Source organism: Leopardus geoffroyi, chromosome E3 (genome assembly GCF_018350155.1).
Source record: "Leopardus geoffroyi isolate Oge1 chromosome E3, O.geoffroyi_Oge1_pat1.0, whole genome shotgun sequence".
NCBI classification, from domain to species: domain Eukaryota; kingdom Metazoa; phylum Chordata; class Mammalia; order Carnivora; family Felidae; genus Leopardus; species Leopardus geoffroyi.
Window position 1 is genome coordinate 24405005 of NC_059340.1, and position 13642 is coordinate 24418646.

The 13642-nt window shown below is 49.8% G+C and overlaps 1 protein-coding gene across 1 annotated transcript in view; it reads right to left on the minus strand.

Moving 5' to 3' along the window:
• EEF2K (eukaryotic elongation factor 2 kinase) overlaps window positions 1–13642 on the minus strand; it is a 63829-nt gene that overhangs the window by 17542 nt on the left and 32645 nt on the right. Inside the window, exons 4-11 of the mRNA XM_045461202.1 lie at window positions 11129–11189; window positions 9723–9760; window positions 9190–9361; window positions 5367–5516; window positions 4678–4810; window positions 4297–4424; window positions 3380–3581; window positions 1900–1967 (exon numbers count right to left, since the gene is read on the minus strand). Coding sequence (XP_045317158.1) covers window positions 1900–1967; window positions 3380–3581; window positions 4297–4424; window positions 4678–4810; window positions 5367–5516; window positions 9190–9361; window positions 9723–9760; window positions 11129–11189 — 952 coding nt within the window. The remainder of the gene's footprint in view (window positions 1–1899; window positions 1968–3379; window positions 3582–4296; window positions 4425–4677; window positions 4811–5366; window positions 5517–9189; window positions 9362–9722; window positions 9761–11128; window positions 11190–13642) is intronic.

Below are 13642 nucleotides of genomic sequence, written 5' to 3' on the forward strand. Positions count from 1 at the left end.
AGCGTCCGGCCTTGGCTCAGGTCATGATCTCATGGTCTGTGAGTTCGAGCCCCACGTCGGGCTCTGTGCTGATAGCTTGGAGCCTGGAGCCTGCTTCAGATTCTGTCTCTCTTTCTCTGACCCTCCCCCGATCATGCTCTGTCTCTGTCTCAAAAATAAATAAACATCAAAAAAATTTTTTTCTTAAAAAGAGGGGCTCACAGGCAGAAAAACAAAGGCTGGTTTATGACGTATGACCCATGGACACAAATGTAGCACTGAGTGCAGTATTTACTACAATGGAGCCCTCTGCCAAAACCGGGGCACATTTTTTATTCTTCTGGACAATTCGGAATCTCTAACTTCAGTCATTTGTCTACCAGTGTTCAGTTCTGGCCATCTCTGCATGTCACCTGCATCACTATTCGGCTCACACTTTTGTTTCTTTCTTTGTTCTACTAATTAGTATTTCAAACATACCTCTAAGAAGAGAGAATAATAAAATGAACCCCTATGCACCTGTCACCTGGCTTTGTCCGCTCTTAACATTAGGTCTTAGTTATTTCAGATCTTTTAATTTTTTTTAATTTAAAAATTTAATTTTAGAAAGAGAGAGAGTTGGGGAGAGGGGCAGATGGGGAGAGAAAGAGAACCTTAAGCAGGCTTCACACTCAGTGCAGAGAGCCACACGGGGCTTTGATCTCACAACCCTGGGATCATGACCTGAGCCAAAATCAATGGACTGAGCCACTCAGGTATGCCTGGATCTTTTTTTTTTTTTTTTTTTTAATTTTTTTTAAATTTATTTTTGAGAGACAGAGATTGAGCAGGGGAGGGGCACAGAGAGAGGGAGACACAGAATCCAAAGCAGGCTCCAGGCTCTGAGCGGTCAGCACAGAGCCCGACACAGGGCTTGAACTCACAAACAGCAAGATCATGACCTGAGCCGAAGTTGGATGCTTAACCGACAGAGCCACCCAGGCGCCCTGAAATTCTAAAATGTATTCTAATTCCAGAATGAAATCTATTATAAATGGAATCAAAAATAATATCTACCTGACAGGTTGTTGAGGCATAGAGTGTCTATCAAACTCTTGAAACAGTCTTACGCTTATTTTTTTCCTTCCACTCAAAAACTCTGAAAAGCAGTCAAGAGTGAACTTTAACCTTTGGAGCAATCCCAGGGTGCGAGTTAAAGTGCACCTGAGGTCTGGGCACAGGTGACACCTCTCAAAGTCTGTTTTTCAAATTCCTGTGAGTTTTGGGGCGCCTGGGTGGCGCAGTCGGTTAAGCGTCCGACTTCAGCCAGGTCACGATCTCACGGTCCGTGAGTTCGAGCCCCGCGTCGGGCTCTGGGCTGATGGCTCAGAGCCTGGAGCCTGTTTCCGATTCTGTGTCTCCCTCTCTCTCTGCCCCTCCCCCGTTCATGCTCTGTCTCTCTCTGTCCCAAAAATAAAAAAAAATAAAAAATAAAATAAAATAAAATAAAATAAAATTCCTGTGAGTTTTTACTTTGACACTGTAAGATGTCTGCCTGAATGCAAATGCAGTGCCTTCAGCTTCCGCAGAGTCACCCAGAAGCTGTTGGAAACCTGTCCTGTTTATCCAACCTGAGGGCATCACGCTGGATTGTGCTATAAGTCACTCGTCTGAAACCCAGGACAGCTCCCTCCCCCCAGGACAGCTGTCCACACGCATGTGGCCAAACCACACCAGGGCTGAGCTTGCTCAGCATTTATCAGAAGGTTGCATTGTTGCTAATTTGGATTCTCTCTTCTGCTACCATCTCCGGGAACTGCAATGGATCCAGCTCTTCTCAGAGGGCACCACTGCCCTGGGCAGGAGGCTGAGAGTCATCCGCACTTCCCTGTGGCCCCTGGCAGTGCCCAGAGCAGACCGGGAGATCCCTGTCCAACTTACCCGGTGATTGTCCAGATGGTCATGGTCTCGGGGTACCATGTTGTCAAGGTCACTGAACACAGGCCAATCTGGGCAGGAGAAAACAGAGATAACGCACTGGCTCTACCACTAAAACTGTCTGAAAGACTGACTACAATCTAGGGCTGAACGCACCTGTCACCAGGCCTTTTTAAAAATTTTTTTGCAAATGGTGCAAAAACGGGGGAAGAAAGCTGTCAGTACCTGGAGGGCTACAGTTCTTCCTCAAGAACTTATTCAGTCTGCCACTTGCTGTCTGTGGGGTCCTAAGCACGTAGCTTCACCCCCGTGCCTCCTCAAGGCTGTAATGCAAATAACTTGTACAACGTGCTTAGAGGCACACGTGCCTGGGCCACAGTTGGCCTTCAGTGAGGTGCAGGTGTGAAAGAAGAATGGCCATTTGTATATCTGGGGCTCAATGAGTAGCTACAAGTTGGAGAAGCCTCAGATGGCTTAACAACCAACCACCTCCTTCCTGGTGGTTCCCAGTCTCTGTCTCCTCCCCTGACCTTCCACAGCCAAATCCAGCTTGTTTCCATTTTTATATGGTTTTTAAGAATGGTTTTTCCATTTAAAATGGTCAGAAAAATTAAAAGAATAGTAATTTATGTGTAAAGTACATGAAATAGAAAATTTAATGTCTTTCTTGGAACACAGTTACACCTACTCATTTACATACTGTCGATGGCCACATTCATGCTGCTAATGCAGAAGCCATAAGTCCCCAAAGTCTAAAATATTTACTCTCTGGCCTTCTAAGGAGAGCCTGTCAACTCCTGCTTCAAACTATACCCAAGGTCTTCTAGTGGAAATGTCTAAAAGGCTTGACATTTGACACTAAAATCTTCCTCTTCTGTTCCTCTACAGCATCCCCCAGCTGAATAAATGGCCACCCCACCCTTAGAGTTTTTCAGATCAAAACCCTGGAGTCAGCCGTGCCTCCCCTCCGCTTTATCAGCAAACTCTATCACTTCAACTTTGAGGATAATGATTCTGTTTTCCTCCTCTGATCTATTCATAGGTCGTTCAGATTTCCTAATATTGAACAACTCTCAGATGCTTGCAAAAACACTATCTGATTATGACAGACTATTCTTTCAAAGACACTACAAGTTTTTGTTAATACCTTATTTAGAATTTCTGTATTGCATATTTATAAGTGGGGTTGGAATGCAGTTTTCTTTTTTTGCTGTTTTGTGAAATTTTGGTGTAAAGGTTTTGCTAGTTTCATGAAACACGCTGAAAAAAATGTTATCTAAAACAGGGTCTGTTTTTGAAGCATTCGGAAGACTTGGGTCTTGAAAACTTATTAAACAAACTCACTCATACAACCATCTGGCCCATGAATCTTTTTGACTAGCATATCTGATTTCCTAACATAAGCGAAAGCCAGTTTAGTTGTGTTCTTTCTGGTGCCTGTCCCCTCCAATCACAACTACCAGGGACCAAAAATGTCACTCACGGAGGTGGTCCAGTTTCTGGCTGTGTGGTGTGGCCGAAGATGGAGAAGAAGGGAGGGAGTCAAAGGTCACGTCACTCATGTTCTCATCTCCAGAGTTTTCTGAAAGGCGAAGGAGCAGGGGGGGGCGACTCCCAGAGAGGGTCCTTACTCGGGGGCTCCCACACTTCTCCTCTGTCCCCCTCAAGATGGTCTTGGCTGATTGCTGGAGAATTAACGGACACCCATGTCACACAGAAACCCTCTGGGGAGAGAAGGGCTCTTCCGGGAGCGTGCTGTTTACCCAAACCCTGAGGCCCTTTCAGTCAACGGCCCCCATACATGCCTGTTTAGGGACTGGCAGGAAATCTAAAAATAACCAGTGGAGGATTAACCCAAAGGCTTCTAAGAAGGGGCATCTGGTGCAGGAGCTCAAAGCCAGCCAGCAATCCCAAAGTGTTCACCACACTCTACAGCCCTGAGCTGGGGCATACCTGCGGCCACACATCCAGAATCCCAAGCTGGTCTGTCCTGACAATCTCTTACATCTGGTCACGGTAAAAGCGGGGGGCCTATCCTGGACACGGCAAGGTGCCTGAAGAGCCAGGTCCAGGTCTAGTCCAGCCATTTATCAACATGCCACACAAATACATGTACCACACACCTCCCTCACTATCTCTACACACTTGGGCCCTTCACTCTGGTCAAAATAGGTCCAATCAAGCAGACCCCAGGTACTGGGTTAGCGGGGACACTCAGAAGGGCTTTGTGCACTGATCTGGGGAGGAATGAGGGGCACGGATGGGGCTGAGATCCTTCTGGCCCTGAAACTCTTCAAGTAAGCATTGCAGGGCCTGGACTGCCATCACAGAGAAGCGCGGCTCACTGCCTGGCAGAAGAAGGGCCCGGTCCCCCTGAGCAGGCTCTCATTGGGCACCCACCAGCAGCTTGGTGTTCTGATTCACAGTGTCCCTCTCTCTTGGTGAGAGGTCAAAGGCAGCGAGGCCCATGCTCTTGCAAATCCGGTTGCAGGCATGAGAGTAGAAGAAGAGCGCCATCCCCCGGACACCTGCGGGCAGAGCAGGGGAGTCTGGAGCAGCGCCTTGCTTTGTGACAGGGGCGGGGCAGTGCCAGGCACCAAAACCACGGCAAGGGCAGGCACTGAAGTGGCAGGGCTCCGGCGTCCCAAGCTTCCACCCCCACCATCTTGGAAAGGCCGATCTACCACCTCAGCCAGTTTCCTCGTGTGCAGGGAGAGCTGAGAGATGTGGGGGCACAGGGAGTGTGGTCTCCATGGAAACGGGCTGGCTTTCCCCACCTACCTAGGTTGCCATCTCCAAAGTCAGTGCCTTTCTCGGTGTGGATCTGCGGGTCGGTGTAGAGGTCGCCCACACCCTGGATGTCCACCACAATCAGCTGATGCCCAGAACGCTCAAATGTGAAGTGGCTGAAGGCCTGGGGGTCAGGTGCGGGGGAGACAGGAAGACTAAGGTGACCAACCACAAGAGACCAGGCTGTGGACTACGCATACACACGTCAGCCACCACTGCGGGGCTGCAACACCTCAGCTCTGCCCATGGTGGGGCCTTTCTCTGCAAGAAGAGGTTGCATATGGAGTGCCTGGGTGGCTCAGTCGGTTAAGCGTCCGACTTCGGCTCAGGTCATGATCTCACAGTTCATGGTTGAGCCCCACGTTAGGCTCTGTGCTGACAGCTCAGAGCCTGGAGCCTGCTTCGGATTCTGTGTCTCCCTCCCTCTCTGCCCGCCCCCTGCTCATGCTCTTTCTCTCTCTCAAAAAATAAATAATAAACATTAAAAAAAAAAAAAAAAAAAAGAAGAAGAGGTTGCATAGAGGAAGAGATAAAGGAGGAGCCCTGTTGAATTCTGCAGGGACAGAAGCTGGCTGGCATGTCTCGTTACAGAATCTACTTCGGGGCACTCCAGGAGGCTTGAGGGCCCCCTCGGGGTGAGACCTCATGCCCACAGGGACCCGCCCCTCCAGGGGCCTCACCTGTGGCGTCAGGCGCATGTTGTCATCACGGACAAAGCCCGAGTTGGAGTTGTACTTGATGTACTTGCCCTCGATATAGTGCTCCAGGTGGAAGAGAGGCTTGCCCGGTCTGTCCTTCAGCTCCACCACGCACATCTGCATGATGTCCACCTGGTGGGAGGGGAGCAGCTCAGGCAGGAGCCAGGTGGCAAGCGCCTCCGACACAGAATGCTTGGGAGGAGCCGCCTGCCTGGGCTCCAATCCTGGCTCCATCAGTCAGCAGCTCTCTGCAGGCCAAGTGTCCCCAGAATCCACTGTCCCCTTTTCTTTTGAGAATGAAAACCCCTGTGATGGCTTAACTGCGTCTCCCCCAAATTCATATGTTCAAGTCCTAACCCTCAAAGGTGATGCTATTCGGTGGGGCCCTTGGGAGGGGATCAGGTCATGAGTGAGAAGCCTTCATGAAGGGGACTGGTGTCCCGATAAAAGTGACCACAGGGCTCCTTCACTACTTCTCCCATGTGAGGCCACAACAAGAAGGCACCGGCTATGAACCAGGAGAGGACTTCACCAGAATGTGACCAGGCTGGCATCTTGGTTTTGGACTTCCCAGCCTCCAAAATGGTAAGCAATAAATTTCTGTCATTTGTAAGTTGCCCAGTCCGGGGGAGCCTGGGCGGCTCAGTCAGTCGAGCAACCTCAGTCAGTTTCAGCTCAGGTCATGATCTCGAGGTTTGTGGGATCAAGCCCCATGTCCGGCTCCAAGCTGGCAGTGTGGAGCCTACTTAAGATTCTCTTTCTCCCTCTCTCTCTGCTCCTCCCCCCGCTCATGCTCTCTCAAAATAAATAAACTTAAAATAAAAAAGTTCTGTTAGAGCAGCACAAAGGGACTAAGACAGCCCCCAACTGAGTTCCAACACAATGCACAGCCATCCAGGAGGAATGACATCACTTGGCTTCCCTTGCAGCTAGGTGTGGCCACGTGACCAAGCTCATCCAATGGGAATTGAGCATCAGTGATGATGTAACCCCAGCCCGCCCCTCCTCCTCTGGCCTTCCTGAGGCTATAGAGTGGACATCTCCCAGTGAGGCCGATCTGGCCATGTGCTCCAGGGCCACACTCTGGGGTAAGGCAGAAAAACAAGACAGAAGGAACCAGGCTTCTGGATGACTTAAAGAAGTGAGGCACCAGCCCACTCTGAGCCCCCCACCAAAATGGGACCATCAGATGAGAGAGAAAGAAACCATTTTGCCTTACTACACATTTGTGGGTCTGTATGCTAAGCAACTAAGCAGGTGTCTTACACTAATGCTGTGAACATGGGCAAGTTAGTTCATCAACTCAGTTTTCTCACCTGTGGAATGGGCATCTCACACGTAGCGTGAGAATGAAATCTGCTGATACGTGAAAGAGTCTGTCAACGTTTGCTGATGTTATCATTACCAGTAGACATAACTCTAGAGCAATAAACACCAAACTATACCCAGTGGTTCTCTCCCTGCAATGGGGAATTATACACATTCCTTGCCGAATTTCTTTTAAAAAGCACATGTCTAATATTGGGAAGGAAACGTGTAAGTCTTGTGAATTGTTTATAAAGTGAGGTTGGTAAGACCTGAGACACTGACTCCCCATGGCTCCCCGTCCCCCACAATGACACCCACCGTAGAAGGATCCAGGTCTGGGTTTCCCAAGGAAACAACCATCCAAGGAACCGTTTGGCTGAGTCGCTAGACAGGCAGACAACAGCTGCAGAGGCTGAAGAGGCCCTGAGCTGAGCGTTGCCCTAAACTTGGCCTCAGTTCTGAGAACCAGCCGAAAGGGAAGGAGCAGATGGTTCTCAGGGGTTCTCACCCCAAATGCTGGCTCCATCCCTACAAGGAAGTCTATGGCAAGGCCACCTGCTTGGCCAGTGGGCTCACTACAGGGATGCCGGGAGGGAACAGCCTGTTCCTTCTCAAACAACTACATCCTTCTCCCTTATCATTTCAAACAACCACATTGTTTAGTGACCCTCTAGGGACTGTGATACAGAGTAAATAAGACAGGTAACATTCGTGTCCTTGGGGGAGAGAGGCAACCAAAATATTAACTACAGAAACAAGACTCTTTCAGATGGTGCCAACTGCTCCCAATAAAAGGAACCAAAACAAACAGAATGATGTGACAGAGGGAGACAGCAGAGGAAGGGCTACTTCATTCAGGATGTCCTGGGGCGGCCTCACTGAGCAGGTGACATATGAGCTGAGACTTGAACTAGGAGAAGGAGCTCATCATGCAAGGATGGAGGGGTGGGGGACACAATGATGCAGGCCGGGGGCACAGTCAGGGCAAAGGTCCTGAGGCAGGAACAAGCTCAGGAAGGAAGAGAAAGGAGGCCAGGATGGCATGCAGTGAGGTGGTCACAGCCCCCGTGGGTGGGGACTGTGGTTTCTTGTGTCTACCCCAAGTGCGCTTAATCAAGGGCCCTGCAAACAGCAGGCACTCAATAAATTCTGCTGGATTCTTGGAAGTGCAGCTCTCCCAAAGCTCCCAGGAGATAGTGTCCTGTGTCTAGCAGGTGTTCAAACAACGGGAGAGCTGAGCTGCGAATTAGGCAGGGCAGAGGCAGGGCAGAGGCACGGAGCGCTATTTCCTCAAATGCCCATAGGCAACAGGAAATTCTGCTAGGCCTGGGGTCAGTAAACACCCTGGGGGCTCCAGTGAAGGAGCCAAATGGGCAGGGCCTTGGAAAGCCTGGATTTGAGCCCTGGCTCCATTCCTGACCATTTGCACAGGTCACTTAACCTCTTTGAGCCTGGGGCTCCCCAGGGGCAGACATGCTATCCATTCTCCCCTCCTTCTGCTTTTTCTTAGGAGCCACCAGCCTCAGTCTACATAGTCTAGGGGAAGGACCCACACTGCTGCCTTTATGGGTGAGCACATGGCTCATGCCTCCCCAATCTGCATATTCCCTCCCCTGACCATTGTGATTGGCTCAGCAATAGGCACCTGACCTAATCAGAGCCAATGAAACCCAGTTCTGAGACTTAGTGGAACTTCTGCAAAAACAAGTGTTGTCATATCCCACCAAGGTTTCTGAGAAGACAGAAAGTGAGCCTGCAGCTGCTAGTGGCCGACACATCAATACAAACAGAAGCTGCCTGTGAGTGATGCCACACAGAAGAACACCAAGGCTAGAGATGGGGGAGATTCTCAATATCCTATTGGGTCCTGGATCCAGCCACACCTGTGGCCAGCCCTATTTCTCAGTTACATAAAGCCAAAACTTCCTTTTTTGGATTAAACCCATTTGAGTGGGTTTCTAACACATGCAAACAAAAATCCTGACTAACAGATCCCATTTGTAAATGGGATAAAAGCATTTTAATCTCAAATAACCTCCATGCTCTGGTTTTAGGAATAAATGAGTCTGCATACAGTGTACTTGGCCCATCATGCTCAATAAATGATGATCATTATTAGCTACTGTTAAAACCATAAAGGGAGGGGCACCTGGATGGCTCAGTCGGTTGAGCCTCTGACTTCAGCTCAGGTCATGATCTCACAGTTCGTGAGTTTAAGCCCCACGATGGGCTCTGCACTGACAGCTCAGAGCCTGCCTTGGATTTTGTGTCTCCCTCTCTCTCAATCTGTCCCTACTCATGCTCTGTCTCTCTCTCTCTCTCTCTCTCTCTCTCTCTCAAAAATAAATAAACATTAAAAAAAATTTTTTTTAAACAAAACAACACCACCACCAAAACCATGAAGGGAACCTGTGACTGGTACCACTGTTGCCCTGGTCTCCAGTCACTGTCTCTGGCTGCCTTGTGTGGGAAGGTGGCAGGTAGGGCTGTCACATACCTGCTTGGGGGGCTTGTGCCGATTATACTCCTCTCCCCAGAGCTTGGCCTCCATCTGTAGACGCACATCCTCGAAGTACACGTCCCTGTCCACAGACTCGATGTAGCGCTTTGCCACGTAGTTGGAGGCCCCCTTCCACTGCTGGGTGTGCAGGAAGTTGGAGAGCTTCTTCCTGGGAGGAAAGGCAGCAGAGGACCCACCTGGGCACCTGGGTTCACCAGGGACCCAGCCTGACTCACGGCACCCTTCAAAGAGCTGGGAAGGGGACCAAGGGACATTGTTAAAGGTCTCTTATCCCACATCTTTTGGCCTCCAAACACCAGAGCAGAGGTTAGTGGGGTATTCCATGTCCTCCCCGAGACCATCCCCATAGCCAGGCCCATCATGGGATCCAAGGGAGAGCAGAGAGGCTTGGCCTATAAAAAGCAGAGGCCACTGTCTCAGTTTCTCAGCCAGAACTGTTGCATTGCCCCTGCTCTTAGGAGCCTGAGGGAATTCGGGCAGGGCCCCAAGAACCAGGCTGGGTCACTTACGTCCTGAAGCACTCCCTCATAGCTCCGCGGCCAAAGGGCTGAAAGACACCACACAGAGGGTTATCAGTCCCCATGCCCCACCCAGAAGCAATCCTGAGTCAGGAAGAGATTTTCCCCTTGGACATCACCCACCAAATAAATGCCTGGATCTCATCTCAATCCTAAAATCCCTGGGCCCTCCCTCCTTCACCCCAGCACTAACGCCCGACTGAACTTTCAGCCTGGAGGCTTCGGGGGTGACAAGGCCACCCTCCTCCTACCCTCAATGAGGGGAAGAACCCCCAGGGGGTGAAGACGTTATGCGGGAGACAATGCACGTTAAAGAATTTTTTGCAGCCCTGCTTTTCTGTTTTCTGTACCAGGAAAAGAGTGGAAACCTAAATGTCCATTAACAGTGTAATGGATAAACCCATCAGGTCTACCCTACTTGATGGAATACTACAGGCGACGAGAATGAATATATTCTATTGTTCTCTTCTACTATTCTATGAAACATAGAGCTGGCCAAAACATGTACGAACATCACAGATGAAATGCTGAGCAGAAGAAGCCACACTCAAAAGAATACACCCTGCGTGGCTCCATTTATAGGAAATACACAAATACGTGAAACGAATCCAGGGAGATAGGTTCGGGATTGGTGCTCACCATTGGGGTAAAGGAGTAGTGACTGGGGTGCAGGTGGGCTTCAGGGGGCTGCTCGTTATGTGCTGTGTTCATTTTGTGAAACTCATTAAGCCGTACCCTTTCCTGAGTGTGTAATACACTAAAAACAGTTTTGCAAAACCATCCTCCCCCTGACAATGGAGGAAGTGCTCTATTTTCTAGTCTATTCCTTTTTTTTTACCCCCCCCCCCCCCACAAAGGATGATTGCAAGCCACTTTTTACAGCTTAGGTTTAGGTGGTGGCCTGTAATTTCTGAAAACTGACATACACATCTACAGTCAACTGATTTTCGACAAGAGTGCCAAGGATCATCTTTTGATGTATGATCAATATATAAAATGTCCAGAATAGGTTAATTCTACAGAGATGAGAGCAGATTAGTGGTTGCCCAGGGCTGGGGGAGCTGAAGGGATAGGGGGCTGGCTGCTGTTGGGTAAGCACAGGGTTTCTTTTAGAGATGGTGAAATGTTCTGGAATCGATCGTGGTGATGGCTGGATAACTCTGTGACTATATTATATAAACCACTGAACCATACACTTTAAAGTGGGTATGCAGCATAGTGTGTGAATTCTCTCTCAATAAAACTGTTACAAAAAATGAAATAAATACACAACAATATAAAGAATGCCCCAAAGTAAAAACAATAAAGTGAGTGTAAAGGGGGGGGAACAGGGACAGAAGTCCGTTCACGAAGAATCCCCACTCAGCCCTGTCGTTGCTGGGATGGGGATGGCTCACCTGAGATGCCATCTTGATCAGAACTTCATCTTGTAGCCACTCCCCAGTGACAGCATTGTACCTGCAGAGAGAGCCACCCCAGGGCACAGCGTCTGTCACATGATCCTATTCCTGGTCTTGGGATCAAGACCACTTAACCCATAGGCCCAGCTGACCTCCTAGGTCGGGTCTGTGGACGCCCTCCCATCCTCCCAGGCCCCTACACACTGGCCTCCTTCCCTTTTCTCTCCAATGTGTTGCTGGGCACTTTTTGTGCTGTGGGTGGGCTCGTTCCCCATCTGGCTCCCCTGCTGGACTGTAACTCTCCAAAGGCAGGTCCATGTCCATTTTCTTTACTGCAGGGCCTGGTGCAGGTGGAGCCTTACTAAATGCATGTTGGATGAACTGACAGAAAAAATAAATATCCTTGTTTTAGCCCGTCTACACAACAAATGACGTGTTCCAGGACAGGAAGTGCCCTTGATCTTGACGACACCTGTGTGAGGCTCGGCCAGGTAGCTGGGCCTGTGTCCCGGTATAGGCAGGGGTGTGTGTGTGTGTGTGTGTGTGTGTGTGTGTGTGTGTGTGTGTGTGTGTTGGGGCGGGGGAGCTGCAGGAGGACACCCACGGCAGAGACAGAGAAGATTCTCGAACATTTTCATCTCTCCTTTTTCAGGAATCCTCTTTCCCGCAGCAAACCTGCCCCTGGGCCTGGATGGGCCTCAAATAGATTTGCCTGGTAGAGAGCTCCTCAGCTCAGTAAACCCCTAAATTCTAAAACCTCCCCTTAGGGCTGAGGTGTTCTTAGCTCTAGCAGAGGCCTCCCTGGCCCACCCTTCATCAGGACAGACTCAGAAAGAACAGGCTTCTCAGAGCCTGAAACCTCCATGGGGAAAGACAAGCCTGGCAGGTAACCTCTCCTGGAGCTGGGGGAAGGGATGCTGGCTAGAGCTGCAACTTACTTGCAACCCGTCCTTGCCAAGTACCGTGCCCAATAAATAACGATTATTACTATTACTGTGTAGAGACCAAGGTAAAGGAAACAGTCTACTCTCACTTCCAAATAAAACTGAAGACTGAGGGTGCCAGGGTGGCTCAGTCGGTTAAGCATCTGACCCTTGATTTTGGCTTTGGTCATGAGCTCACAGCTCGTGAGTTCGAGCCCCGCATGAGGGGGCTGTGTTCAGTGAGGGGCAGGCTTGGGATTCTCTCTCCCTCTCTCTCTGCCCTTCTCTGGCTCATACTCTCTCTTTCTCTCTCTCAAAAATAGATAAGTAGACTTAAAAAAACAAAACAAAACACTGAAGGCTGAGAGGCACCCAGAAGTTGAGGGAGAGGGGAGATATGGGATGTCAGAAGGATCTCATTTGTCCTTCACAACCATTGACGGCATAAAGGTCAGAGTTGCTCAAAGTTCACTGAGCATTCACTATCTGTGGGGCGTTTAAACAGATCTCTTCAATTAAACTCTGCAGCACCTCTGTGAGATTGGCACAATTATTATGCCCATTTTCCAGGTGGGGAAACCGAGGCTCAGAGAGGTGAGGCACTTGCCAGAGAGCCAGGATCAGACCCAGGTCAGTTTCAGCTGGAACCCTGCTCTTAACCGGCCTGAGTGAACAGGGAATCTGTCCCAATAAAGAGGTAGCTTGCACCAGTACTCTTGAAAAACCAGGAATAGAGGAGGAAGGCTTCCAGTTTAGAAACTGCCCAGAGACTCCAGCCATCAATGCCTGAGCTCCCTCTGCCGGCAGTCACTTCAGTTAGGAAACAAACAGTTTGGCCTGGTCCCTGGTCCCCAAGGAGCTCTGGGACACACAGAGCCGGCCCAGCATGTGCGGCCTGTGTTCCCAGGGGTTTCCCTGGGTCGCCTGGTGTCTTCAGCCTGGAGGCTATGTGTCACCAACCAGTCACCACTGGCCTTATAGGCAGGGAGGAACAGAGTCCATACCCTGCCCTACTAGGGTCCCCACAATGCTGACCTTGGCTGCCAGCACAGCCCCCAGTGCCTGGTAGGAAGTGGGCCTCCAGTGGTGGGGAGGAAGGGCATGCCAGGCTCAGAGCCATCTCCTCACAGGGTGGGAGCAGGGACATGGTGCAGAAAGACATAAAGGATTACGTTGTTTCTGCCTGCCTGTGTGGTATGTGATCCAGACATATCAGAATCAGAGCAAAGCTCCCTGGCACAAGACTGGTTCAGAGAAGGCCATATAACCAAAGCCAGGCCAATGGCATTCCATTATGGAACTTTTGTTTCAAAAAATTCACGAAAGAAAAGATGCTCTTCTGTTGGGTAAAATGAAATGTGAGGCTCTCAGGGAATATCTGTTCCACTGATATAAGAAAGTCTATCTGAGGTCAAAGTGCAACGCATCCTTGGAGCATCTGGAACCAGCCATGCCCGAAGTCCACATGCATGAGCCAAACATCCCCTTCCATGCTTAATGCTGTGAATTGGGTTTCTGTCACCTACATTTGAAACAGTGTTCTGACTAACTGAAAGACACTGAACTGAGAGTCAGAAAGTTAGCTTAT